Source organism: Phodopus roborovskii, unplaced genomic scaffold (assembly GCF_943737965.1).
Source record: "Phodopus roborovskii unplaced genomic scaffold, PHOROB, whole genome shotgun sequence".
Classification (NCBI taxonomy): domain Eukaryota; kingdom Metazoa; phylum Chordata; class Mammalia; order Rodentia; family Cricetidae; genus Phodopus; species Phodopus roborovskii.
This window is the reverse complement of record NW_026126566.1, coordinates 5,071,368-5,096,676: the sequence shown is the minus strand read 5'-3', so window position 1 is coordinate 5,096,676 and position 25,309 is coordinate 5,071,368. Positions and strand designations below refer to the sequence as shown.

The following is a 25,309-nucleotide window of genomic DNA, read 5'->3' as shown; positions in this document are numbered from 1 at the left end:
CACATGGAAATACACAGATCAACAGAAATGGGCTAATACTTAAGACAGAGCTAGCCGATAAGAAACTAGTACCTGGCCAACAGCGTTATATCTAATACAGAGTCTCGGTGTGTCAATTGGGGCTGGAGCGGCGGCGGGACAAGGCCAGCGGCGGACAGAAAAACCTACTCCTTACAGACCATCTCGGATATTTTAAAGATCTGAATCCAACAAAGCACACTATGAAGGCACTGCTCAGCTTACAAAAAAATCTAGTGTTAGCAAGAAAATCAAGTGACCCAATGAAATGACTTTCTGGTGAAGACCAACTTCCTATAAAAACAAACAAAATTTTGTATGTGTGTGAGAGAGAGAGAGGGGGGAGAGAGAGAGAGGTCTACATGGAAGTATGATGGGAGATATAACAGAAGGGTGCTTATCCATGGCACCATGTGGAGTTGAGAGAACAATTTTTAGCAGTAGGGAACTTCTCTCCTTCCACTGAGGGTTGTGGGGATTGAACTTAGGTCATTACACTGAGAATTTTTACCCACTAAGCCTCAATTTTTACTGACTTCAAAACATGGTACCCAAAGCTCACTACTTAAAATGATCTCAAACAGTCCCAGAACTTAATGTTAAAAGAGATCTTCGTTAGCATAACCATGTAAAACACAGTCACCAGGATACCCTGACTCAAGCATGTAGACATGTGAAGGCTAGAGTTATAGATGGACACTTACTGCTGAGGACACAGAGAAAACAGGTGGGAAGGGTATGCCTGTGTCCAGGGGGGGTTGAGGGAGCTTTCCAGGCCCGGAGTGAAGGAGGTCTCGAAGGCTAGAGCCCTCAGTTCTGCTGTTGGAGGCAGTGGGACCCAGTAACAGACTGTTAAAAAGCTTTGGAGTCAATGGAGAGACTTTTGCAGTGGAGTTGAATGAGTCCAGCCCAAAAGGTGAATGAGACTCTTTATTGAGCACCGACCTCAGGGACCCTGCTTCTGTAAGAACATAAAAGGATAGAGCATTAGACAGGGAGGAATAGCCAGCAGACACGACTCTCTCCACTCATCCCGCCCCACCCCGAGCAGGATTATAATTGTCTGTGTCTCTACTTCTTTTTGTCTATGCTTAGACCACGAAATTCCTTTTTCTTCATCTACCTTTTATCTTCTAAGACGGTTAAGCAGGTCTTCAGATCTCGAACTGGAATCATCAATGATGCTTGTTAAAAATGGAGATTAGTTCTTATCTCAATAAATTCTAACTTAAGGGTTCTCAGCAGGGTGAAAAAATGTGCATTTAAAAAACAATTTCCAGGTAGTTCTCAAGCTGCTCGGCAGATCACTGTGAGTTCTAGGGCAGCCTGATCTACAGAAAGAATTCCAGGACAGCCAGGATCACAGAGTGAAACCCTGTCTTGAAAAACAAAAAGCTGAACAGCAAAACAAACAAACAAACAAACAAACAAAGAAGGCTGCACCTTTCAAGGACCCCTGAGACCCTGCTTCAAAATAAAAGTGCGTTTCTAAGTCTAGGTGTAAACTCTGGCTGCAGAAACAAACCAGGAGGGAGTCTCACTCAAAGCTGTCTCAGTTCTGACTGAGGAGGTCTAGGTAAGGACCCAGGATTGCTCTACTTTCTACAAAAAAAACTGGAAGAGCAATCCCAGAGAAAGCAAGTGGCACCTCTCTAAATGTATCAGTTTGAAAACAAAACAAAACAAAACAAAAAAAAAAAAAAACCCCACAGAACAACCCAACATAGCCAGGGCATGGGTGGGTCATCTCACCTTTTGTTTCTTCTTTAGCTTTCTGAGTTGCTAAATCTGCTAACCAATGCAGGGCAGAGGAGGGAGGGGCCGTGTCAGGGCACGGGGGCCTGATGGCTTTTAGTTCACTATTGCTATTTGATGCAGAGCCTTCTGCTTTTAGGGGTTCCTCGGGTCTGCTGTCAGCGATGGTGCCTTTGGGAACATGGTCGGCCTCTGGATTTATCGCCGCAGGTCCGCCTCCGCCTGAGAAGGTAGTTTCGTTTCCAGAAGAGGCACTAGGGGTTATACTGGGAAGCTAAAGCAGGAAGGGAGATTGCTGGTTAGAGGCACTGCAAAGGGGTGAGCCTCGGTATAGAAAACTGAACTTGACAACCAATGGCTGCTGACACCACGGTAGTCTGGGAAGAATAACCTGAAATTGTCTCAAACAATGCTGTTTCATCCAGTCTCTAATTTAACATACATTTATTTAGTCTACAATGTGCCAGCAGTTTATACTAGGTTCTGTGGAAAACCAAGTAAATGAGAGTGGGAATTCCTAACTTAAAGCATGTCTTAGATCATTTCTACAACAGAAAACTGGTGATTTAAAGTTAATCCCACAGGGCAGGAGAGATAGTTCAGTGGTTAGGAGCACTGGTTGTTGCTCTTCCAGAGGTCTTGAGTTCAATTCCCAGCAACCACACGGGAGGCACAACCATCTATGATGAGATCTGGTGCCCTCTTCTGGTGTGTAGGTGTACATGCAGATCACTCATAAAATCATTCTGGGGAATTAAAAGATATAAGGTGTAGATTACAGGCTCTTATTTGTTGTTTTGGCTTTGCTCCTGAGATGGCTGAGGCACTCCCAGAGGAGCCTTAAAACTCACAATTCTGACACCTCACCAGTCTGGATACTTGGAACTAATTTTTAAAAATCTTTCACCCTTTTTAACTGAAAGCATTGCCTTTTGTTTTAACTGGCATACAGGCCCCTAGCATTTTCTTACAGTTTCCGTTGTCCCTGCCTCCCATCCCTGCTTTACCCTTCTGCACCCCACCCCCCATATTGCCCCTTCTGGGACTAATTCTAAATGAAATCTTAAAGAGAACCCAAGATAAAAAGGAAAGGAAGGGAGGGAGGGAGGGGGAGAGTGAGGGAGGGAGGGAGGGAGACAGAGAGAACAAGCAAGCCCTCCTCAGTTTCATGGCCCACACACTGTACCTGTGACATCCCATTGGTGACAGCAGGTCTCAACACAGATTTGCTTTGCCGGCTAATACAAGGGCAGTTTGCTTTAATTCCCCACTTCCCCCGGGCTGCATGTACCATGTCTCCAATATTGTAAAGCGCTAGGGGAGAAAAAAACAGTAAGACCTATGGAACATTGGCATGAGTTACAGTGTACTAAGGCTCTTGCTCTGTTTTGAGACAGGTTGGTTTTGAACTCCTGAGGAAGAATTGCTGCAGTAAATTGGGATTATAACTCAAACATGGGCAATCTTCCTTTTGTCAAGACAGGCACCATCTTCACAGACCCAAGGGTTTGGTTATACTCAGTTGGATATCCCTCTAGCAAAATGGGATTATGACTCAAACATGAGCAATCTTCCTTCTGTCAAAACAGGTGCCATCTTCATAGACCCAAGGGTTTGGTTACGGTTGGCTGGATATCCCCCTGCAAGCTGAGTACACAACCAAGGGCCTTGCTCTGAGCTACCCCTACTTCTCAGCTGGGCATTATTACTACTTTATTTATTTTTTGATTGATTTAATTTATGACTGAACTTCTATGGAGCTCAGGATGGCCTCCAATCCAGTGCAAGCCTCTCTCCTACCTCTGCTTCCTTATTACTAGGGTTGTAGTTATGAAGCATCATGTAGTTCTTGGAGTTTAAAAAAAAAAAAAAAAAAACCATTTATTTATTTATTTATTTTAGAGTCAGGGTTTCTCTGTGTAACCCTGGCTGTTCTAGAAGTTGCTGTTTGATTTTATTTTACTTGAATGTCTGCATGTATGCATATGTACTATATGCATACCCTGCTGCCCTTGAAGGCCAAGAGAGGGTACTAGATCCCCTGGCACTGGAGTTATAGATGGTTGTGAGCTGTCCTATGTGGGTGCTGGGAACTGGACCTAGGTCTTCTGTAGGAGGAGCAAATGATCTTAATCACTGAATGGTAGGTCTCCAGCCATTTAGCTAGATTTTTATAAGCCTAGAGCCAGAAGTCTAATATATGATGATTTATCATCACTGTCAGCTTAGCTTGATCATCAAATTTAGAATCACCATGGTAACACAACATTAGGTATGCTCAGGCCTATTTCCAGTAAGGTGTAAGTGAAGAGGGAAGACCCATCCACAGTGTGGGTGGCAATATCGGTAGGATTTGAGGTCCAGAACTGAATAAAAAGGAAAAGCAAGCTGAATACCAGCATTTCATTTCTGGATCCTGACTCTAAATACAATCCTTGAGTGACTTTTCCTGGGAGTTTTATCACAACAATGAGAAAAGTAGCAATAGGTCCAGTGACTGCCCAGCTAATTATTCACTGGTCCCAAGGTCAAGATCTACTTATATAAAACACTTTCTGTGGGCTGGAGATGTGGTCTCAGTTGGCAGAATACTTGCCTAGCTTGCATGAAGGGCTGGAGTCACCCCAGCTTGAAAAGAAGGGCATGTGGTGGCTGACTCCTGTAATCCCGGTACTTGAGGGAGAGGGAGGCAACAGGATCCTAGCTACAAGAAGCTTAAATTCAGGCTAGTCTGTGCTCTTGAGACCCTGTCTCAAAAGGCTAAAAACAGGGCCTGAAGAGGTGGACCACAGATAAGAGTGCTTCCTGCTCTTAACCACAAACCCATCTCCCCAGTCCTGCTCTTCTAGGGGACCTGAGTTCAGTTCCCAGCACTCAAGTCAGGTAGCTCACAACTGCCTATAACTCCAGCTCCAGGGCATCTGATTACCCCCCTCCCCCAGCTCTATGGGTACTTGCACACAGATATACCACACAGACATAAATAATACAAAATAAAAACAACCCTTTGAAAAAGTAAAACAATGGGGCTGAAGAGATTGTTCAGAGGTTAAAAGCACTGGGTGTTTTTACAGAGTACACAGGTTCAATGTGGTCCACCTACATAGTGGCTCACAACTCTTTTTAATTCTAGTTCCAGGGGATCTGATACCCTCTTGTAGCCTAGAGTTTCAGGCCAGCCAGGGCTACAAAGTGAGACACACACACATACCCCTGAACCAATATACTCAGGCTAGGGATGAAGTTCTGTGGTAAAGTGTTGATACAACATGTAAATGGCAAGAGCTTGCTGGGTGGTGGTGGCTCACGACTCTAATCCCAGCACTCGGGAGGCAGAGGCAGATGGATCTCTATGAGTTTGAGACCAGCCTGGTCTAAAAGAGCTAGTTCCAGGACAGGCTCCAAAACCACAGAGAGACCCTGTCTCGAAAAACCAAAAAGGCCAAGAGCTCAATACTCATCACTGCAAAATCTCAAAACAAATACACACACACTTTATCATCAGCCAGTCTTAAAACAGAGTGTCTTTACCTGTGCCAGGGATGATCTGTGTAGGCATGAGGTTCTCTGGCTCATGGGACTGCCCCTTTGCACACTTTAGCCAGGAGAAAACTTCTTCATCGCCCATTTCTTCTGTCTCTGAAACAGAAATTAATTTCTTATTTTATGGATCTCTCTCAGTGAGTGGAAGTTTCAGAACCTTAAAGGCCAACTTTCTCATGGCCAAAGGAAGCAACAGCTAACTCTAAAAAAGCTAAAGAATACAATCTGCTCTGTGTTACACTTTATAAAAAAATAAACCAACAATCTAAAGTAGATCACTTATCCCTCTACAAACTTGTACTTAAAATTTCTCTCTCTCTTTTTAGGTTTTTTGAGACAGGGTTTCTCTGTGTATCCTTGGCTTTCCTGGAAATCACTCTGTAGACCAGGCTAGCCTCCAACTCATAGAGCTCTGCTTGCCTCTGCCTCCCAAGTGCTGGGATTAAAGGTGTATACCACCACCTGGTTAATAACTTTTAAATCTTGGCCATTGGTTTCTTGTTTTTGTTTTTTGACACAGGATTTCTCTGTATTGCTTGGGAGCCTGTCCTGGAACTAGCTCGATAGATCAGGCTGGCCTCAAACTCACAGAGATCTGCCTGCCTCTGCCTCTGCCTCCTGGGTGCTGGGATTAAAGGCGTGAGCCACCAACACCTGGCTTGGCCACCATTTTTGTTTGCTGGACCAGGTCTCATGTAGCTCAAGTAGGTAAAGATGATACTGAACTCCCAATCCTCCTGCTTCAACATGACAATGCTAATATTACAGAAATGCTTGACCACACTGGGGTCTTCTTGGATGGTAGGCAAACATTCTACCAACTGAGTGACATCCCCAACCCCACTCATTAATTTTCTAACACTGGATTTTCCCTTGTTAAATTTTCATGTAAATGGAAGGTATCTATCTGTATGTACAGATAAAGACATCTGTATGGGACACCACTTAAATTTTTTGTTTTATTTTAGACAAAATTTTGCTATGAGGTGGAGACTGGACTTGAGCATTAGTTGTAGTTCAGATTGGCTTCAAATTCATAAACCTCCTGTCCCAGCCTCGGCCTGGCTTAAAGTTTCTTTCTGTTTCCTGAGGTAGGCTCTCATGGATTTCAGGCTGGCCTCAGACTTGCTATGTAGCCAAAGTCAGTCCTTAGCTCTGAATACTCCTGCTTTCAGTGTAGGATTACAGGTGTTTGCTGCCAGATTTTTAAAAAATTTACCTAACTTGTGCCTGTGAATGGATGCTGTTATGTGTATAGGTGCCTGCCATGGCCAGAAGAGGGCACTGGATCCCTTGGACCTGGAGTTAAAGGTGGCTATGAACAACCTGATATGGATGCTGGGAAGAAAACACCTTTGCAAGAGCAAAAAACACTCCCAGCCATCGAGCCATCTCTCCAGCCCCCATAGCTCTGACTTTATTAATTGGTCTAGGGTTAGCAGTATTAATCTTTAAGTTATCATAGTCTATCTTCAACTACTCTTTAATTTATCATAATCTATCTTTATAATGGTGTAGTAATTATACATACATACAAACATACATACACAAAATTTTGTGCTACTACTGTTATATATTTTCTTTTCTTTACAGTATTTATTTTACTTTCTATTCATTTATTATTTATTTATTGGTTTCTAAAACAGGGTTTCTCTGAGAAGCCTTGACTGTCCTGGAACTTGCTATGTAGACCAGGCTGGCCTCTGCCTCCCATGTGCCAGGATTAAAGGTGTGTACCATTATTGCTTGACACAGTTTTTGTGTGCATGAATGTATGTGCACCACATGCATGCAGCATCCAGAGGCTAGAGGAAGACGCTGGATTCCCTGGGACTGGAGCTAGAGATAGTTGTGAGCTGCCATATGGGCACTGAGAATCTAACCTGGCTCCTGTGGAAGGAGAGTCAGTGCTCATAAAGACTAAGCCATCTCTCTCCAGCCCCTACACATTTAATTTTAAAGTTAAAAACACCTAAATACATTTTCTGTGTTTTTTTAAAGTTACATTTCTCTGTTTGTATGTACGTGTGCTCTCATCCATGGAGGAACAGAACAACCTGTAGGAGTCACTTGTCACTTCTGCCATGTGGGTCCTGGGTTGACCTCAGGTAATTAGGCTTGGCATAAATGTCTCTACTCACTGAGCCATCTTGCCGCTTTTCTATTTTTGCTTTCAACAACTATACTTAATTGTTTTTAGTTTTTGAGATAAGATCTCAAACAACCCAGGTTGATTATAGGTGTGCACACTGTATTTTGCCTAATAATCATTCTTAAAAAACCCATTAAAAATGAGTGGGGGGGGGGAAGGTCTTTTTGTATTATATATTAAAAAGAATATTTCTCATTTCTTTGTGTAAACCTCAACTATATCATACCACTTCAAAAAAATTTTAAAATTTTAAGCATTTGTTTATTTATTCCTATTTTATGTGCACTGGTGTTTCCCTGCATGCATATCTATGTGACGATGTTAGAACCCTGGAAAAGAAGCTACAGATGGTTGTGAGCTGCCATGTGGGTGCTGGGAATTGAACCCAGGTCCTATGGAAGAGCAGCCAGTGCTTTTAATTGCTGAGCCGCTTTTCAATCCCATCATAACCACTTTTTATTGCCTGAAAAATTGTAATTCATTATAGCAGTTATGATGATTTCTCTTTTTTAAAAAACCTTTACTTGTGTTGTGATCTCTTAGGGACTGCATGGTAAGGCATGTGTATGGAGGTCGGATGACAATTTCTGAAACTGGTACTCTTCTACCTTGTGGGGTCTGCAGATAGAACTCAGACCATCACGGTTGGCAGCAAGCACCTTTATACAATGAGCCATCTTGCAATCCCTCTCTCTCTCTCTTTCAAGACAGGGTTTCTCTAGGTAGCTTTGTAGACCAGGCTGGCCTCAGACTCACAGATAACCTGACAGCCTCTGCCAGGTCTAAAGGCGTGGGCCACCACCACCTGGCCCTGGTTTGTATATTTAAAAAAGGTTAGTTTAAACCGGGTTTGTTGGGGCACATGCCTTTAGTATCAACATTCAGGAGGCAAAGGCAGGGAGATCTCTTTGAGTTTGAAGCCAGGTTGGTCTACAAAGCAAGTTTCAGGACAGTTAGGACTGTTTATTACACAGAGAAACTGTGTCTTGAAAAAAAAAATCAAAAAAGAAAAGGAAAAAAGGTTAGTTTGAGAAAAACAACAACAACAAAACAAACAAAACCCCAAAACAGAAGTGAATTGGTACTGTTGGAAGATGGCTCAACAGTTAAAAGCACATACTGCTCTATATAGGACCTAGTTCAGGTCCCAGCACCCATACCAGGCAGCTAAGAATAGCCGTAACTCCAGTTTCAGGAAACTGATGTCCTGCTTTTTTTTTTTAGTTTCACTTTTTGTTTGATCCCCCCACCCCTTGACACAAGTCTTTCTATATAGCTGTGGCTGTTCTGGAACTTGCTATGTAGACCAGACTGGCCTTGAACTCACAGAGGCCTTTCTGCCTTTGCCCCCAAGTAACTAACTAAAGGCATGTGCTACCACACCCAGGCAGATTTCCTTTTCTGGCGTCTGAGGGCACTGTACTTACATGTACATACTCATAGAATGCATATATACAAACACATAGTTTTAAAAAAGCTTTTCCCCCCACCTTCAAGACTTCAAGAGTTTCCTGTGTAGCCCTGGCTGTCCTAGAATTCATTATGTAGACCAGGTTCACCTGCCTTTGCCTCTGAGTGCCAGGATTAAAGGTGTGTATTACTAAAGACCAGCTTAACCTTCTAGCCTCTGTGAAAACCTTCACTCACCTGTGCACATACCCCCAGACAGATACATACATTCACATAATTGGAAAATATAATAAAAACAGCTCCTGCCTGCCTGAGCCTGGAGGCTGCTCCGACACAAACAGAAGAAGCTGCACAGCAGGCAGAACAGAGCACAGGGGCCAGGCTACTGCTATCAAATCATCCGTGTTGATGGGGCCAAGGTGATCATAAACAGCACCATCCCCCCAAACATGACTTTCACCAAAACCTCACAGAAGTGCCGCCTGTGAGCTGACAGCAGAGCCAACACTGTTGGGCGTGGGGTTCTCTTCGGAGCAGCAGCTCACGAAGTTAGCAGAGAAATTCCAGGAGGTAAAAGAAGCTGCCAGGCTAGCCAGAGCCAAGTCACAGGAGAAAATCGAGACTCAAGTACTCATTCCCAAGCATTCAGCATTAATGTGACGGACACACATCTCAAGTCTAAGAATGACAACCTGAAGATTGCTGTGACAGAGTGCGGCCAATGTGAAGAAGTGGCAGACTCAGCTGCAGACCCTGCGGGATGGGGAGCAGCGCTTGGGAGGCGAACTCCCAGCTGTGGAGCAGGATTGAGGAGCTGGAGTCAGAGCTCCGAGAAAAGGAGGAGTCGAAAGATCTCCGAAAACAAAGAGAAATCACACCTCAGCTCATGTTCGAGAGTGAATATGTCTGAGAAATTAGAGGCGGCAGAAAGAGACAATCAAAACTTCTAAAGACAAACATCGAGGAGAGTAAATACCGACAGCGCCACCTGAAGTGGGCGCTGGAAAACTTCCTCGAGGTGCTAGATGGAAAGATCAGATGACCTCCATGACTCCCTCTACCAGCCCCTCCCCGAGGACTCTACAAGCTAGGCACAGATAACTAGGTCAGGCGAAGGGAGCCTAGGTCATGAGCTGCGTGCGTGCGTGCGTGTGTGTGTGTGTGTGTGTGTGTGTGATGAAGTAAGAGTAGGACATTCTCCATTTGTGTAGCTTTTGTAAGTGCAGGTGCATTCTGTCTGTCTCCAGACCAGTTGTGCCATCCACTCACTCCTCTGGAAAATCTTGCTTCTTTGGCCCTTGTGAGCACATGGACAACCAGGAGCTTCTGACTCAGGAATCCAGAATTTGGTCTACCTTAGCCGTTTATGCAGTCAGGACAGGGATGTTTATATCTTTTTTAAGGGCTGCTACAACCCTGTGAACTGGGCAGGGGGGAGTATTTTCTAATCCAAGTATCAATATCCTTTACAACAGGCCACTGGATGCCTTCTTTTGAGTAACATTCAGGGTGCGTGACTGTCCAGCAGATTCTATGTCATGGGCACATGGGGGGAGCATCTTTTCCCAGTATGCATTTTGATGCTTTAGCAGATGTATCCGACTGTTTGACATTGTGACACGACACCATCATCCACAAAGTTCACACTCCAGGATGACTTACCCAAAAAAAAATAATTGTCAACAACAAGACTTACAGTGGTGTTTTAAGTAAGTTTACTATTTTGTGTTGGAGCACATTCATAGTTATCCTTGGTTGCATGTAGGTCAAACATACCTACTTGAAAGGAATAATTTAGTGGAGACTTATCCAGAGGAAGAAAACCCAGAAATTTTGTGTGCCTACAGACTGGAAATCACTTGTACCCACTGTGCTTCATCCTCCTGATTCTTGGTTTTCTGTTTTGTTTTTATTTCAGAGCACATGCTTACGCTGTGGTAACAGATGCAGGAGGGTGCCTAGCACCGTGCTGGGTATACAACAGGTGCTTAATAAATATTTGTTCAATTAAAAAAAATAATATAAACAACTCTTAAAAAAAGATGTTATGACATACAAAAGAAGCTAAGCAGCTTAAAGAGGGGGCATAAGCCCATTCCTGTCTGATTCAACTGCCAAAGCTCATAAATATATGCTTACCAGTCATGTTTAGCATTACCTAAGACAGACAGTATTTACTTACCACTTCGAGGACGGCTTTTCCTGAGCCGGTAACAGTCAAGGCAGACCCCAAATCCACATTTTCGACAAACCCAGTGGATGTTGAAGAGAGTTGTTTCACAGACATCACACATCTCCCGCACTCCACGCACAGCTCGCTTCCATGCCACTTTCTCTGGTGAAAGAAGAATACTATTTATTGGTAGTGACAACTGTGACTAATAGCGTAAGACTCCAGAATCACTGACCGGCACTGATGGCATTTTGTCTAGTGATAAAAATCTAAGAAAATGAATAGGTTTATGTTTCTATAATTCTTAGAGAAATACATGGAATATGGTGTTGTTAGAAGACTGTAGTAATATGATAACCTAGTGTCAGTAGAAAATTAATATTACATGTTGTTAGTTGAGAAACAATAAAATTTTAGCTACATTTTGAAAGTGGAGGCAGGAAAATTAGGAGTCCAAAGCCAACCTGGGCTACATGAGACCCTGTCTTAAGAAATAAAATAGATATAGTTTCCCTTGGTTTATGAATAGTATGCAGTATATTTGTATTGTCTCTCTGCAATAATGAGATTCTAGGTGAGAAATGAAGCATTAAATAGCACTTCTCTCAACAAACCATTGGAACTGATGCAAATCTGTTCGAAGCAAACTGAAAACAGGGTGACTTAATCCCAAAGGGGATATATCCTAAGGCTTCTTTTGGCAGATGTGTGACAAACAAGAAAGGCACAGTAAGAAGGGTTTCTGGTTTAGTAATTGTCAAAGACTGAAAGAATGAGATATGTTAGGTATAGTTACAGTCTTGATTCATCCTTAGCTGATATCTTCTCCTCCCACCTTTTTCTTATAAACAAAGTCAGACTATAAGTAAGAACAACCGGAAACAAGCAGAAGGATGCCTTACGGTGTGGCTCCACCATCATCATGGCCTCCTTCTCAGACATTACAAGCTGGCAGAACTGGTCCCCAACATTGGCCAAGATGTATTTTGAGGTTTCTAGGTCTATTCCTTCTGCTAGGGAAGAAGAGGGAATCCACAGGTTCATGGCATCAGGGTCACTCTGCTGAGGGCTTAGAAATCCTTCTACACGGAGTACCCCCTTCCGAGTGAAGACCAACCTAAGACAAAAAGGAGACAAGTCAAATACTACTGTCCCTTGGGAGCTGAGGGGAATGGTTATAGAGGCCATACTTCCCCTCTCACCATGATGCCTACTACTCTACCTAAATCTTTGGCTGATCAAGTCCCTCAAATGACACTGTATGTTTCCTAAATGCTTTTGCATATTAAGTCACCAGTAGATCACTTATAGTACTTAATAGAATATAAATATTACAATATTTACATACAATACTTAGCTTTTATACTATACTGTTTAAGGCCTGGGGATGGGGAAATGAAGGGATAAACAGTGAAATGGCTTAATGGGTAAAGGCACTTGCTGTCAAACTTGACAATCTGAGTTGATTCCCAGCCAACTCCTTCAAGATATTTTCTGGCTGCCAAATGCTGAACTTGGGTGAACACACATACTCAATTTTTTTTTTAAAATTATTTAACAGAGGCCAGAAAAGGGCCTGGGACTGGGGTTAGATGGTTGTATGCTGCCATGTTGTGTGCTAAGAATCAAACATGAGTCCTCTGTTAAGAGCAATTGGTGCTCTTAACCATTGAGCTATCTCTCCAGCTGCCCATGCTCCCAAAATAAGTAAATGTAAAAACAGGAATGAGAAAAACAAAGTTTCTACAAGTTTAGCACACATGTTACAAGCCTATGTAAGTTTTCCATCAACTTAATTAAATATATGTGTGGAACCAGCACAAAGGGCAAACTACATGTGGTCCTTGCTAGTAGGATGCTTAGTAGTCTCCATTCTTTAAAAAGCTCCCATTAGAGTTGTCCCATTCATCTGTTCCAGACCTGCAACCATGCCAGTAAATGTGAATAGAGAAAAGCAAAGATAACCTCTTCATCACACTCAAACCTATAACGGGCCCTCTTTATTGCCCAGCAGTCATAGTGGTCCACGGGTGCACTCCTTTGCTAGATGCTAGCCTTATACTTTCTGTTTATAGCTGCAATATTACCCTCTCCCTTATCTCTTATCATACTGAATAGTATACAGAAACCAGAGAATAATATAAGTTCCTCCTATACCTCACTGCCAGACTTCCTGCAAACAGACCCATGTTCTCCATCTGAAGTGCCATTTAAAAAAACTCCAAATCAAGGTCATTATCTCTATGTATCCCTTGCCCCAACTCAATGACATAATTCCTCTACTAATTCTTTCTCTTTTGAGACAGGGCCTCATGTAGTCCGGGTTGGCCTCAAATGTACTATATAATCAATGCAAGCCTCAAACTTTTGATTTTCCTACCTCTGCTTCCAGAGTGTTGGGATTACACACAGGCATCAACATATCTTCAAGCACTTAATAGCATAAAAGCCAAGGCTCTTGTAATAGTCCTTTATAATATGGACCCATCAGCTTTATCTTAGTTGGCAGACTGCTTACCTAACTTGTAGGAGGCCCTGGGTTCCATCCTCAGCATCAGTAAACTGGGCATGCCTGTAAATCTAGCACTTAGGAGGCAGAGGCAGGAGTATCACTTTTATAGGAAGTTCAAGGCTATCCTGGGGCACATGAGAACCTATCTCAAAACAAATAAGTAACAAATAAAATACAGACCCATCATGAATTCTCTCTGACCTCCATCTTTTCTGTCCCTTTGCTCATCCCCTAGTTCTACCAGCAACAGCGCAACCTCAACTTGCTTCCATATATCTTACTTAAAATAGCTGCTTCTCTTGGACAGTGGTGTGCATCTTTTTTTTTTTTTTTTTTTTTTTTTTTGAGGCAGGGTTTCATTGTGTATCCCTGGCTGTCCTGAAACCTACTCTGTAGACCAGGCTGGTCTCCATTAAAGGTGTGTGCCACCACTACCTAGCTAGGAGTGGTGTGCATCTTTAACTCCAGTACTTGGGAGGCAGAGGCAGTTGGATCTCTTGTGAATTCAGGTCCAGCCAGGATTCACAGTAAGATCCTGTCTCAAATAAACAAGCCTCTCTAGCCTCCCTTAAAATATCAACTGTCATTTCATTGATTTTAATCCTCAAGTGACAGACTTCTTTTTGTACATATATTTTCAAACATTTATTTTTGCTGAGCAGTGGTGGTGCATAATTTTAATCTCAGCACTTGGGAAGCAGAGGCAGGAGTTTGAGGCTAGCCTGGTCTACAGAGCATGTTCCAGGACAGCCAGGACCATACAAAGAGAAACCCTGTCTCGTTTTAATGTATAATTTTAAAAAAAATTTTTATTTCATATGCATTAGTGCTTTGCCTGCATGTATCTATGTGTGAGGGAGTTGGATCCTCTGGAACTATAGTTACAGATAGTTATGATCTTCCATATGGGTGCTGGGAATTGAATCCAGGTCCTTTGGAAGAGCAGGCAGAACTCTTAACCACTGAGCCATCTCTCCAACCCAAGACTTATTTTCATCTTTAGTCTTAAGCATATGTATGTCTGTGTTAACATATGCTAGGTCCCTTGAAGCTGGAGTTAGAGAGTTATGAGGCTCGTGACAAGTGTGTTGGGAACCACATGTAGGTTCTCTAGAACAGCAAGATCTCAAGAGCCGCTGCTCTAGCCACGTGATGTAATGTTTTATTTTTAAAACTACTTCTACTTCTCCAAATCACAAGAGCTGAAATTTGGTGTTTCCTTTGCTTCTGAATCTGTATGTGTGTGTTATGGTTGATACAATAATAATCCAATAAATATTTGCCAAATAAAGGAATTCATACCAAACCATTAAAAAGTTTGGATTTCTTCACTTGACTTTAGTCAAGTGTAGAAGAAGACACTTTGCAATCCCAGCACTCAGATGCTGAGGGCAGACTGAGTCCACTAGTGTAAGGCCGCACTGACGATACAAGCAGACCTATCCCCCAAAACACGCCAACAGAAAAACAAAGGAAAAAAGAAACGTCACACTATCTCCTAATCCTACCCCCATCTTTCAGGTTACTCGAGCACTGAAGAAGGGTAGGCGGTGAGGCAGCTCTGTAATATAAACTGAGTCCTGCTTAAGCTACTAACTTCAAATGGAACCTGACTTGAGAGTAATTCAGAGAACAGCACAGGGCTACAGCTACAACCTCAATTCTCTAAGGACAAAGTCACATGCCATTTCACCAGAGCGACTGAGTACTCTGAGAGAGCCTCAACACAGACTCTGAGAGCAAAGGTTACGGACAGTGAGGAAGATGGCATGACAACTTCCTGAGGAAGAGGGCGGGAGCCACTCAACACTAACACAAGCCAGGAACTCAGTCAGACACAGGAGCCTGGTACCTCCGGAAGTGGAAGAAGCGGCAGGCTACAGTAGAGTCGTCTTGCTCCTGCTCCTTAAACTTGCGGTACCTCTCCAGGCGGCACTCCCGACACTTGTGCAGGTGGGGTGCCACATTGATGCAGGAACCGTCCTGCAGGAAGGGCTCTCCAGACTGCTTGAGTTTCTTCACTTTACTCACATCTTTCAGCACTGACTGGCCAACTGTGAGGGAGGAGAAGAGGCTTTCACATGAGGTACAAACAGGGTCAATAACACGATCCTCTTAGAGACAAGACATAATCCTGACCTGAGCTATTTTTCTTTGGACTCCTTAGGAATGTAAACACAAAGAACTAAGGGCCACAGAGAACTTGCATCAAGATTCAGAACTGAACACATTGGGTCTAGACGTGAAAACCCCACAGGAAGGGAGAAGGCAGACACCACCTGAAGCTGCTTTTTCAGGATGTGGCTCTACCTTGGGCTCCCAAAGTCTGTCATCCCCGAAGGAGAAGAAAAGCCTCTCAGCAATATCCTGTCACAGTTACTGAACTCTGGTAGGTATTCTTGAGAAGAACAAACTGAGGCTGTGAATCTCTTTGCTTCATCAAATCTACAATAGGCTGCTATAGGAATGATTATCTCTTCATATCTCCCTGAAGTAAATTTAAAGACTGTCTAAAGTGAAGTAGAAAGGAATAGGATCCACACAGAAACTTAGTTCCTAGTGTAAACCCTTATAGTGACAACACAGAAAACGATACTACTCTGAACAAGGTTTGATAAGAGGACCCTTTGCCCTTTGTAATGCTATGAGAATGCTATGAGATTAAGAATTTTCCATCAAATCATTTGAGGTTAGCCTAGCAGCTATGGGCCCAGCAGGATCACCTTTCAGGGGAGCAGTCCGAGGCCGGCCCTTTGGGGCCTGCTTCCCTTTGCCCTTGCCCAGCAGCAGCTCAGCACTGCGTTCCCCATTGGGGCCCAGCTTCCCCATCAGGTGCTCTGGGATCCCCTTCAGGCCACTCTTGGCCTGCAGCTGCTCCTCTGAGTCGCTCAGATCTGACAGGTCACTGTTGGTGCTGGAGTCTGAGTCCTGTCTGCAAGCCAAGCTTCGCTCATCCAATGAGAATCTTCTTACAGCTTCAAAAGGAGCTTTGTTCTCCTGTGAAAACTCTGCTGGGGAGGACAGAAAGCTGCCTGGGTGCCTGCCAAAGACGTTACTGAAGGTTTTGAGGAGAGGATTGTCCTGCTGGCCAGGCCCCACAGTTGGCCTCTCTTCTGTGGGGCTGGAGGAGAGAGTAGGCATCTCAATGGGTTGGGTGAGGCTGCTGGTGGGTGAGCTGGAGCGGCCATTCCCCATGGCAGAGAGGCTTGGGCCCCCAGTGCTGAGAGCCGAGCCGAGAACACCAGACACCAGCTTGGAGGAGTCAGTTGTAATAAAGAGGGTTTTTTTCTTTGCTAAAGATGCAGAATCTGCAGAGGAGTGAGACTCAGGCCAGCTGGGTGTCACCTTTGAGGTGACAGGGGTAGCAGAGGAAGAGCTTCCTGATGCCTGAGACGCAAAGCTGCTGAAAGGGCTGTGTTCGACTTTCTCCACAAACGCCAGGAAAGGGTTAGAAGGCTCTTCTCGGGATAGTTTGGGGGGCTGTAAAAATAGATTTTCATGACTCTCTGGGGTGCGGGTGGTGAGGAGACTCCGTGGGAAGGCTGGAGTGAGGGTGGGCATAGACTCTGCAGGCACTTTTCGGTCCACAGAGCTGCCAGCCTTGGAACCTGTCTTAGTGTCAGCCCCAAGAGCAGACCTGCCTTTACACAGGCCTGAGCTCAGGCTCTCAAGGCTTTGTCTGAATGAGTCCCTGCTAGAGGAATCATCAGCCATACTCTCTGAAACCGTGGTGAAGTAGTTACTGCTGGGTACATTTTGGGACATGCATTGAAAAAACAAGTTCTTGGAGAGATCTGAGTCCTTCTGAGACTCTGATGCAGGGCTACAGCTGAACGAGAAGCCCAAAGGCTTGTTTTCTGTGGCTAAAACTCCATTGGACTGGCTCCGTCCACTTCCAAAAGTCAATGGTTGTGACAAACTTGAGAGAGACACTCCAAATCCTGAAGAGGCCAGACTAGAATTTCTTGAATTCTGGAAGGAAGATTTTAGCTTCAGTTAGTGATGCTGCTACACAAAGCAATATTTCTATAAGCCAATCAATTTTTCTCTCATATAATTCATGAACTTGTTGTCATAACTGGATTTCACTAGCACTGGTAGGGAGGAAAACTGACCACAGACTACAGAAGTCATCTTTACTTTAGCAAGGTAAGCCAGAAATGGCAAGATGGAAGGCAGTGCGATGCTAGGGTATGTAGGGGCCTTAGTATCTGCAGTAGTTGGAAAGAGACTCCATTAAGGAACTGGGGGAAAGGGTTCTTAAACAGCCAACCACTCGTATGTTATGTAACTAGAGACCTTATGACACCAATCTACTTCCTCAATGTCCTATTATATACAAGGGTACTGATTTGCCTTTTGAGAAATGGTCTCATGTAACCCAGGCTGGCCTCAATCCCCCAATGTAGTTCAGAATGACCTTGACTTCTAATCTTCCTGCTTCTACTTACCAAATGCTAAGGTTACAGGACAATTTTATGTCAACATATCTGCTTTATGAGGTAGTGGGGACTGAACCCAGGATTTTGTGTATGTTAGGCAAGCTCTTTACCAATAAGCTATATAGACACTCTTCAATAGTTTTATTTACTTAAGCTGTTGTAAATAGCCCACATTACAAAGTTATTTCACTTTCATTACAACTCTGTACATTAAAGAATTTTATTAATTTGAAATTTCATAAAATGGATTTTTTTGAAAATTAGCCACCTACTTATAAGTTCATGTCAACTTAATTAATTTTTTGAGGCAGGATCTAAGTAGCCCTGCCTGGCTTGGAATTCTCTACATTGACAAGGCTGGCCTTAAACTCAGAGTTCCCCATGTCTGCTTTTCTAGTGCTGGTATTTGATATGTGCACACAACATGCCCTGCTCACTTCAACTTAAATTGAGTAGATGCTTCAACTAACACCAAAGATTCTAATTTACACGAAGCAATTTACTGAGACCTTTTGTAATAAACAGGTTCTATTAAGGCTCCCAAAAAGAAAATGTGTACATTGAAATATATGTCAAACACAAACATTTAGGATAACAAATTAGAGAATGAAAGAAACATTATGCCATTTCTTTCTTTACCTTGAAAATAATTAACTTTCATATGTGAAGGACTATAGGACACTTTTGTGTGCATTAAGCACCTAGAATACACATAAACAGACACACTCATAGGAGCCCATTCTTATTACGGCTCTACGTTAGCAATACTTAGATCCTACCACTTGGCTTATAAATCATGTACTTTAAAAAGAATGAGACACCTAAAAATTCACTTTAAAATACTGAAAATAAATATTATCCCATAACTGAAATGGTCCCAGCTTTATAACACAGTGAGTATACTAAACAACCACAGAATTATATGCTTTAATGGTTACAGTGGCAAAATTTCATCAGAGCAACACAGAAGCCTAAAATACTGATGGCTTGTCTCTAGCTGGTATTTGCTACCAAGATTGCTTCAGGACATTTTAGAGTTAAAAAGTTCATTTTCTTCCCACTAACCACAAGCACTGACACACCCACTTGCATGAAAGAGGCTGACAGTACAAGGCTCTCCAGCTGTTCCACTAGCAGCATCTGGCCAGAAGCCCGACACCTACATATAAGGAACTCTAAGCAGATCATACTACTAAAGCAAATAACACATGAGTAAGAGTAATTTGGCTGCTCTTTTCTTCAAATGACTAAATTCCAAATCCTTTTCTTGTAAGAAAGTGATGAAAACTGTTGCAACTCAGTTTTTAGGAGAAATTTCTTTGTGGCTGTTTCTCTATTTCAGATTAAGAGACTGTAATGGAAACACAGCTATACTTTGATTCTAGAAAGCAGGATGAAACACTAAAAAAAATGCTTAATAGTCCAGAAATTTCTCCAAGCCGTTTGACTTTTATGTGGAGTGAAATAAGAGGTGGGGATGACTAGGGACTGAACCTACCAGGACTGGGAACATACTAGGCAAATATTACCAGGACTTGGAACACACTAGGCAAATATTCTACCAATGGAATACCCTTTGAACCCACATTATTTACATTTACTCAGCTTCGCTACTTCAAGAATAGAAGCATTTTGTAGCACATAAAATTTGTCTTGTTTTATAAGCTCATTCACATTCATACTAACTCTGACACAGTGTTAATTTTAAATAAATAATTTTGAATAAACATAGGCACTCTGATGACTTATCTGCACTAGAAATCCACAGAAGAACCACCTGGTTCATTTGTTAACACTGGTTACCTAACAGAGGATGATCATAAACAGCATTACTTTTACAGGCCTCTCTTCTGTCTGGAATTTTATCTCACTCCCTATCCCCGAATATTAAGAATTTTAAAAATTTCATCTCCTGATAGGGAAGAAGTTGAATGAAATCGATAAGCCACAGGTTTTTGTTGTGGCTGCTTTGTAGTGCTGGAGACGAAACCTGGGCCTTATACATAACTTCTGTGCCATTGAGCTACACCCTCAACCAAATACCATTTTATCAGCATTCCTACACTTGAAATGATTTCATTTTATGTAGTAGGTGAGCTCCTCCAAATTGGGATTTTTTCTTTTTACACAGGATTTCATGGAGCCCAGGCTGATCTCAAACTCTTTAAGTAGCTGAGAATAATCTTGAATTTTCTGACCTTGCTACCTCCTGTTTTCATATATAATAAATAATACAGTACTTAGCACACAGTAATTTTCTATATTCAAATTTTTTGTTTGAGTTTTCTTTTAATTTTATAACAAAGTCTTACATTGCCCAGGCTAATTGTCTTAAATTCCTGGTTCAAATGAACACGTCTGCTTCAGTTTCCTGAGTACCTGAGACTACAGGAGCATGACACCATATCCAACACCTACACTTTTGTTTTCTAAAGACTTACTTATTTTTATTTTATGTTTGAGTGTTTTGCTGGCATGTATGTCAGTGTACCACATGTATAGGCTTGCAGATGCCAAAAGGTGTCAGATCCCCTGGAACCAGAATCACAGTCAGTTTATAAGCCTTTGTGGGTCCTGGGGATCAAGCCAGGTCCTCTGCAATAGTAGTCAGTACTGTGCAGCCATTTTTATAGATCCCAACTTTATGTACGTACGTACGTATGTATGTATGTATAATTTTTTGGAAGTCACAGATTTCATATCCTAGCATGAATTAACATCCGATTTGAAAGAAAAATGTGACTAACACCACAAATTATACTTTGGTGATTAAACTTGGTCAAAGACCATATAAAACTAATTTTTATATTGTCTTTTATATTTTTGCCTATATATTTTGATATATAATATCAAGTTAAGCACATAATAAACTGGGTACTGTGACTAAATCCATCAGATTTTACAGAGTGCTCTTTAAAAAATGACAAAGTTAGCAAGATTAAAAACTTATGGCCACAGCAAATAACAGCAAACAGGCCACCCACAAGGAAAAATATTACAGATGATGAAAACTGAACAGCTTGTACACACAGCCTTCATCACGATGTTCACTGTCATCAACACTGTAATTCATTAATTTTGCCTCTCAGAGTCCTAGTAGAGGCTCAATGACTATGTGAACTAAACAAAAAACTGAAAAGATCCTCCACCAGATCTTTTTCATATTTCATTCAATTGGATTATCTATTGATTTTTAATTAGCTCAACTGATAGTTATTAAAAAAAAATACACCATTTGCCAAAAGCAGAATACAATTTAAGTCCATATCAGAACCCTTCTTGGGGCATTTGAGATGCTTTTCAATGTATTAACAATGAAGGAGGGTGGAAGGGTTAACCCAAACCTGCCAAGTCTGCCCTGAAGCAACTCACCTCTCCTGAGGCCTGCGACCAGCTGCCTTTCTGTTTGTCCGGCCCAGTCCCTGATGCAAGGCCAGTGTCTGAGATCCTCACCGTAGTTGGGGTGGAGCTGGTGGTGGTAACTGCAGCTGCTGACACCACCATGCCCTGGCTAACTTGTTCCAGGATTTTTCCTGCCTCTTTGATTTCAGCTCCCCCTCCCTCTGAGGCCAAAGGTGTCTGACCTGTGGCTGAAGAATACGGAGTGAAAGGTACAGGTGTGTCCCCACCTACAGGCTCATCCTGCACCACCAGAGTCCTGCCGTTTTCTTTGGTGTAAGTGGCAAAGCGAATGTTGCGGTTAATCTGGGGAACAAATGTAGACGGTGGCTGCTTGGCTCTTTGTTCCAGCCCTGGCTCTCCACTGGCATTACCTCCTTTCCAGGGCCCTCGGCTTGCCTCACCTCCATCACTCCCATTACTGTCTACTTCACCCCTGTCTTTTAATTTCTTTGTAGCAGGGTCACACCCAGAGTCCGAAGCACTTTTCCTCCTGCGGCCATCTCTCCCCTCTACGCTCTCTCTCTTCTTCTTTCCTTTGGAAGATCTTACTGCTTTTATGGTACCCCCCTACAAAACAAAATTCAAAAGAGGTTTATTGTAAGGGATCTTTCATTCTGTGAAAACCATTAGCCATTACTATTTTCCCATCCCTAAAAGCAGATAAAGCAGGCATAGCTCTGATGCCAGCTCTAAGACATTCGGAAAGTTCCAGTCTTCTGGTAGCTCACTTTATAGACACACACATTCAAGACTCAAGATAGTAGCTACTAGAGGTTAACTTCCTTGGCAAACACTTGCAGGTGAGGTATACTACTTCACAGGGATTTTTTTTTTTTAATTTTTATTTTATTGAACATTCAACAATTTGTGGAATTTCTGCTACAAAAAAAATTGTCAGGGTTAGGCTGGGAACATATTTGTCCAATAATGAAATAATGATTTCATATTTATCTTCCTGTTTTGTTTTCTTTTTAAAATTTTCATGTATGTGTATATGTGTGCCACATGTCTGCTAAATGTGTACAGGTACCCTCAGAGGCCAGAAGTGGGAGTAGGATCCCCTACTGCTAGAATTACAGGCAGTTGTAAACTGCCTAATACGGGTCTAGTTGCTAAATACCAGTTCTCTGAAAGAGCAGCCAATGCTCTTAACTGCTAAACCATCTTTCGAACATCCAAAAAAACTTCAGCCAGAGATGGTGGCACATACTTTAATCCCTCCAGCCTTTAGGGAGGCAGAGGCAGGTGGATCTCTGTGAGTTCGAGGCCAACTTGTTCTACAAATTGAGTTCTAGGAGAGCAAGAGCTGTTACAGAGACCCTGCCTCAAAACACTAAAAGAAAAAAAAGAAAAGACAGAGTTATAGTCAAGGTGGTGTTGCTAGAGAGAAGATTCAGTGGTTAGAGCACTGCCTGGTCTCTAGAGGACTCGGATTTGACTCCTAGCACCCACATGGCAGCTCCCAACTACCTGTAACTCCACTTCCAAGAGATCTAATGACTCTTCTGACGTTCAAGGGCATCAGGCATGCTCAGGTGCACAGGCATACATATAGGCAAAAACTCCATACACATAAAATGAATATTTTTTTACAAAGTTTAAAAATGTATTTATTTATTTGTATTTATTTTGAGAGGGGGAGCAAACTATGCCATGCTGGACAGCCTAGAAGACCTCAGGTGAGCCTCAGACTCAGAGCTTCTGCCTGTCCTACCAGTGCCTCACCCTGGCTGTTTGTGATAGGCTTATATTCCAAGTGCTGAAACATAAACACTCCTCTATTTAGAAACTACTCAGCCCAAAACATGTGAAGCTTGACACAGCTGACTTCCAACCTTACTCCAAACCTTTAGTCAAGGAATAAGAGAACATAACAGACCAAACCACAAACCTCTTTTCTAGTATCTCAGTATACCAATGATGTCTTGTGACTTCTTTAAGAGGCCAGACAACTAAGATATGAATTAAAAGGGACATCTCTTCTTGAGAAGTAGGTTTTAGGCGGATTCAGAAACACTGGAAAGGTCTAAGGTGGTATTAATAAGCTAGTTGTGTGTAGCAATGAGTATTTACCATTTAATAAATTTGCCTCCACTATCCTCAATGCTTATACAGCATCTTTACTGGAACCATATCTGGTATGTCAACTTTTAAGATATTTAAAATTTCCTAGGAGCTGGGTAGAGCAGCACATGCCTTTAATCTCAGCATAGGCAGGTGCATATTTGAGTTTGAAACCACTCTGCTCTACAGAGTGAGTTCCAGGATAGCCAGGTCTACACAGAGAAACCCTGTCTTTAAAAAACAAACAAACAACAAAAAAAAAAAACAAAACAAAAAAAATTCTTTTCTTCTTGCTAATTTCTGTATTTTCCACTGTCTTAATTTTTCCCCATTAATTTTCTTATGAAATTCATTTTTAAAAAAGATTTATTTATTTAATATGTATACAGTGTTCGGCCTGCATATATGACTTTGGGCCAGAAGAGGGCACCAGATCTCATTATAGATGATTGTGGGCCACCATGTGGATGCTGGGAATTGAACTCAGGACCTCTGGATAGAGCAAGCAGCCTGTGCTCTTAACCTCTGAGCCATCTCTCCAGCCCCCTAAAATTCATTTTTTAAAAAAGTAATTTATTTTATGCATGTGTGTATGTCTGAGTGTATCTACATCCACCATGTGCACACACATGCTTTTGGAGGTCAGAAGGGGAAGTCTGATCCCTGGAATTGGAGTTAGAGGAGATTATGATCCAGGATGTCAACACAGGGAACTGAACCTAAACTTTACAAAAATAGTGAACACTCAAAACTGTGAGTTATCTTTCCAGCCCCTCCTGTAAAACTCAAAAAACAAAACAAAAACACTCAAGATTTACTTCAATTTCTCTATACTCCTGGTAATTTTACCCAAGTTTCCACAGAGATAAGAAACAGCTGTGAACAAATAGCATACTCACTAAGACGAAGTACCTATCATATTCCTGGTAATATTATCTAAGTTTCCCATACGTTTATTCAAGAATTGAGAACACTTCATTGAGCATAGATTTTATTTCATCCTCATTTAAACTATCCATTCTGCAAATTTTCAGTCTACCTGGAGATATTCTTTCTTGTTCATTCACACTTAAATGAGATGGAGGGATTGATCTTAGATATCTAAAAAGAGTTACTATAAAACTTGGTACATTATCAATAATAATTATACTTTATAGTCAAAGAATATAGTCATATCATGACAAAGCAAAAAAAAAGGAAGAACCAGTATCTTCAGCTAAAAAAAACAGAGATCCAGTTTCTTAACTCATGGCCAAACTGCAGAGCTGGCTCAGAGTAGTCTCCTCCCACTCTCTAAACAACAGATGTAGGTCTTATGCTAAGCTGCTCAGATGTGAGCAGATAGCGTAGGGCAGTGAGACCTATACAGGCTCTGCAGTTTTATCTAACCAACTAAGCAGTACCTATTATATAAGAAGTATTTAAGCAAACAAATGAAATACAGAAAGGAACAAAAGTAGAACTAAATACATCAAGTAATAAGTATTCAAAGCCATGCACATATAGTAAGAGCTTATCCTATTCATGGGAATGTAACTAAAGAGCTATTAAACTTAATCTGGTTCTTTCTTTTCCTTCGGATCTTGTTTCAACAAGAAGGACTGCACAGCAGTACATGGTGGCACACACCTTTAAGCCCAACAACATGAGAGGCAGAAGCAGGCAGATCTTCAGGCCAGTCTACAATAGTGAGTACCAGACATACCCAGAGCCTGTCTCAATAGAAAAGAAAGGACTGCATACTTGTCATGAACGAGGTACTACTACTTTAAGGACTATGAATGTGGACAGTTGTTTTGTCTTTTGAGGCAGGGCCTTAAGTAGACCAGGTTGGTCTG

At 42.2% G+C, this 25,309-nt stretch overlaps 1 protein-coding gene across 3 annotated transcripts in view; it reads right to left on the bottom strand.

Moving 5' to 3' along the window:
- Window positions 1-25,309, bottom strand: part of Kdm3b (lysine demethylase 3B) — a 67,439-nt gene that overhangs the window by 14,537 nt on the left and 27,593 nt on the right. For 2 of the 3 annotated variants that reach the window (XM_051202281.1, XM_051202280.1), the window contains exons 7-15: window positions 21,378-21,974; window positions 16,287-17,535; window positions 15,416-15,617; window positions 11,954-12,168; window positions 11,061-11,213; window positions 5,305-5,412; window positions 2,960-3,087; window positions 1,771-2,047; window positions 723-979 (exon numbers count right to left, since the gene is read on the bottom strand). In XM_051202281.1, the coding sequence (XP_051058238.1) occupies window positions 723-979; window positions 1,771-2,047; window positions 2,960-3,087; window positions 5,305-5,412; window positions 11,061-11,213; window positions 11,954-12,168; window positions 15,416-15,617; window positions 16,287-17,535; window positions 21,378-21,974 (3,186 nt within the window). The remainder of the gene's footprint in view (window positions 1-722; window positions 980-1,770; window positions 2,048-2,959; window positions 3,088-5,304; window positions 5,413-11,060; window positions 11,214-11,953; window positions 12,169-15,415; window positions 15,618-16,286; window positions 17,536-21,377; window positions 21,975-25,309) is intronic. The other variant, XM_051202283.1, reaches the window with a different exon arrangement.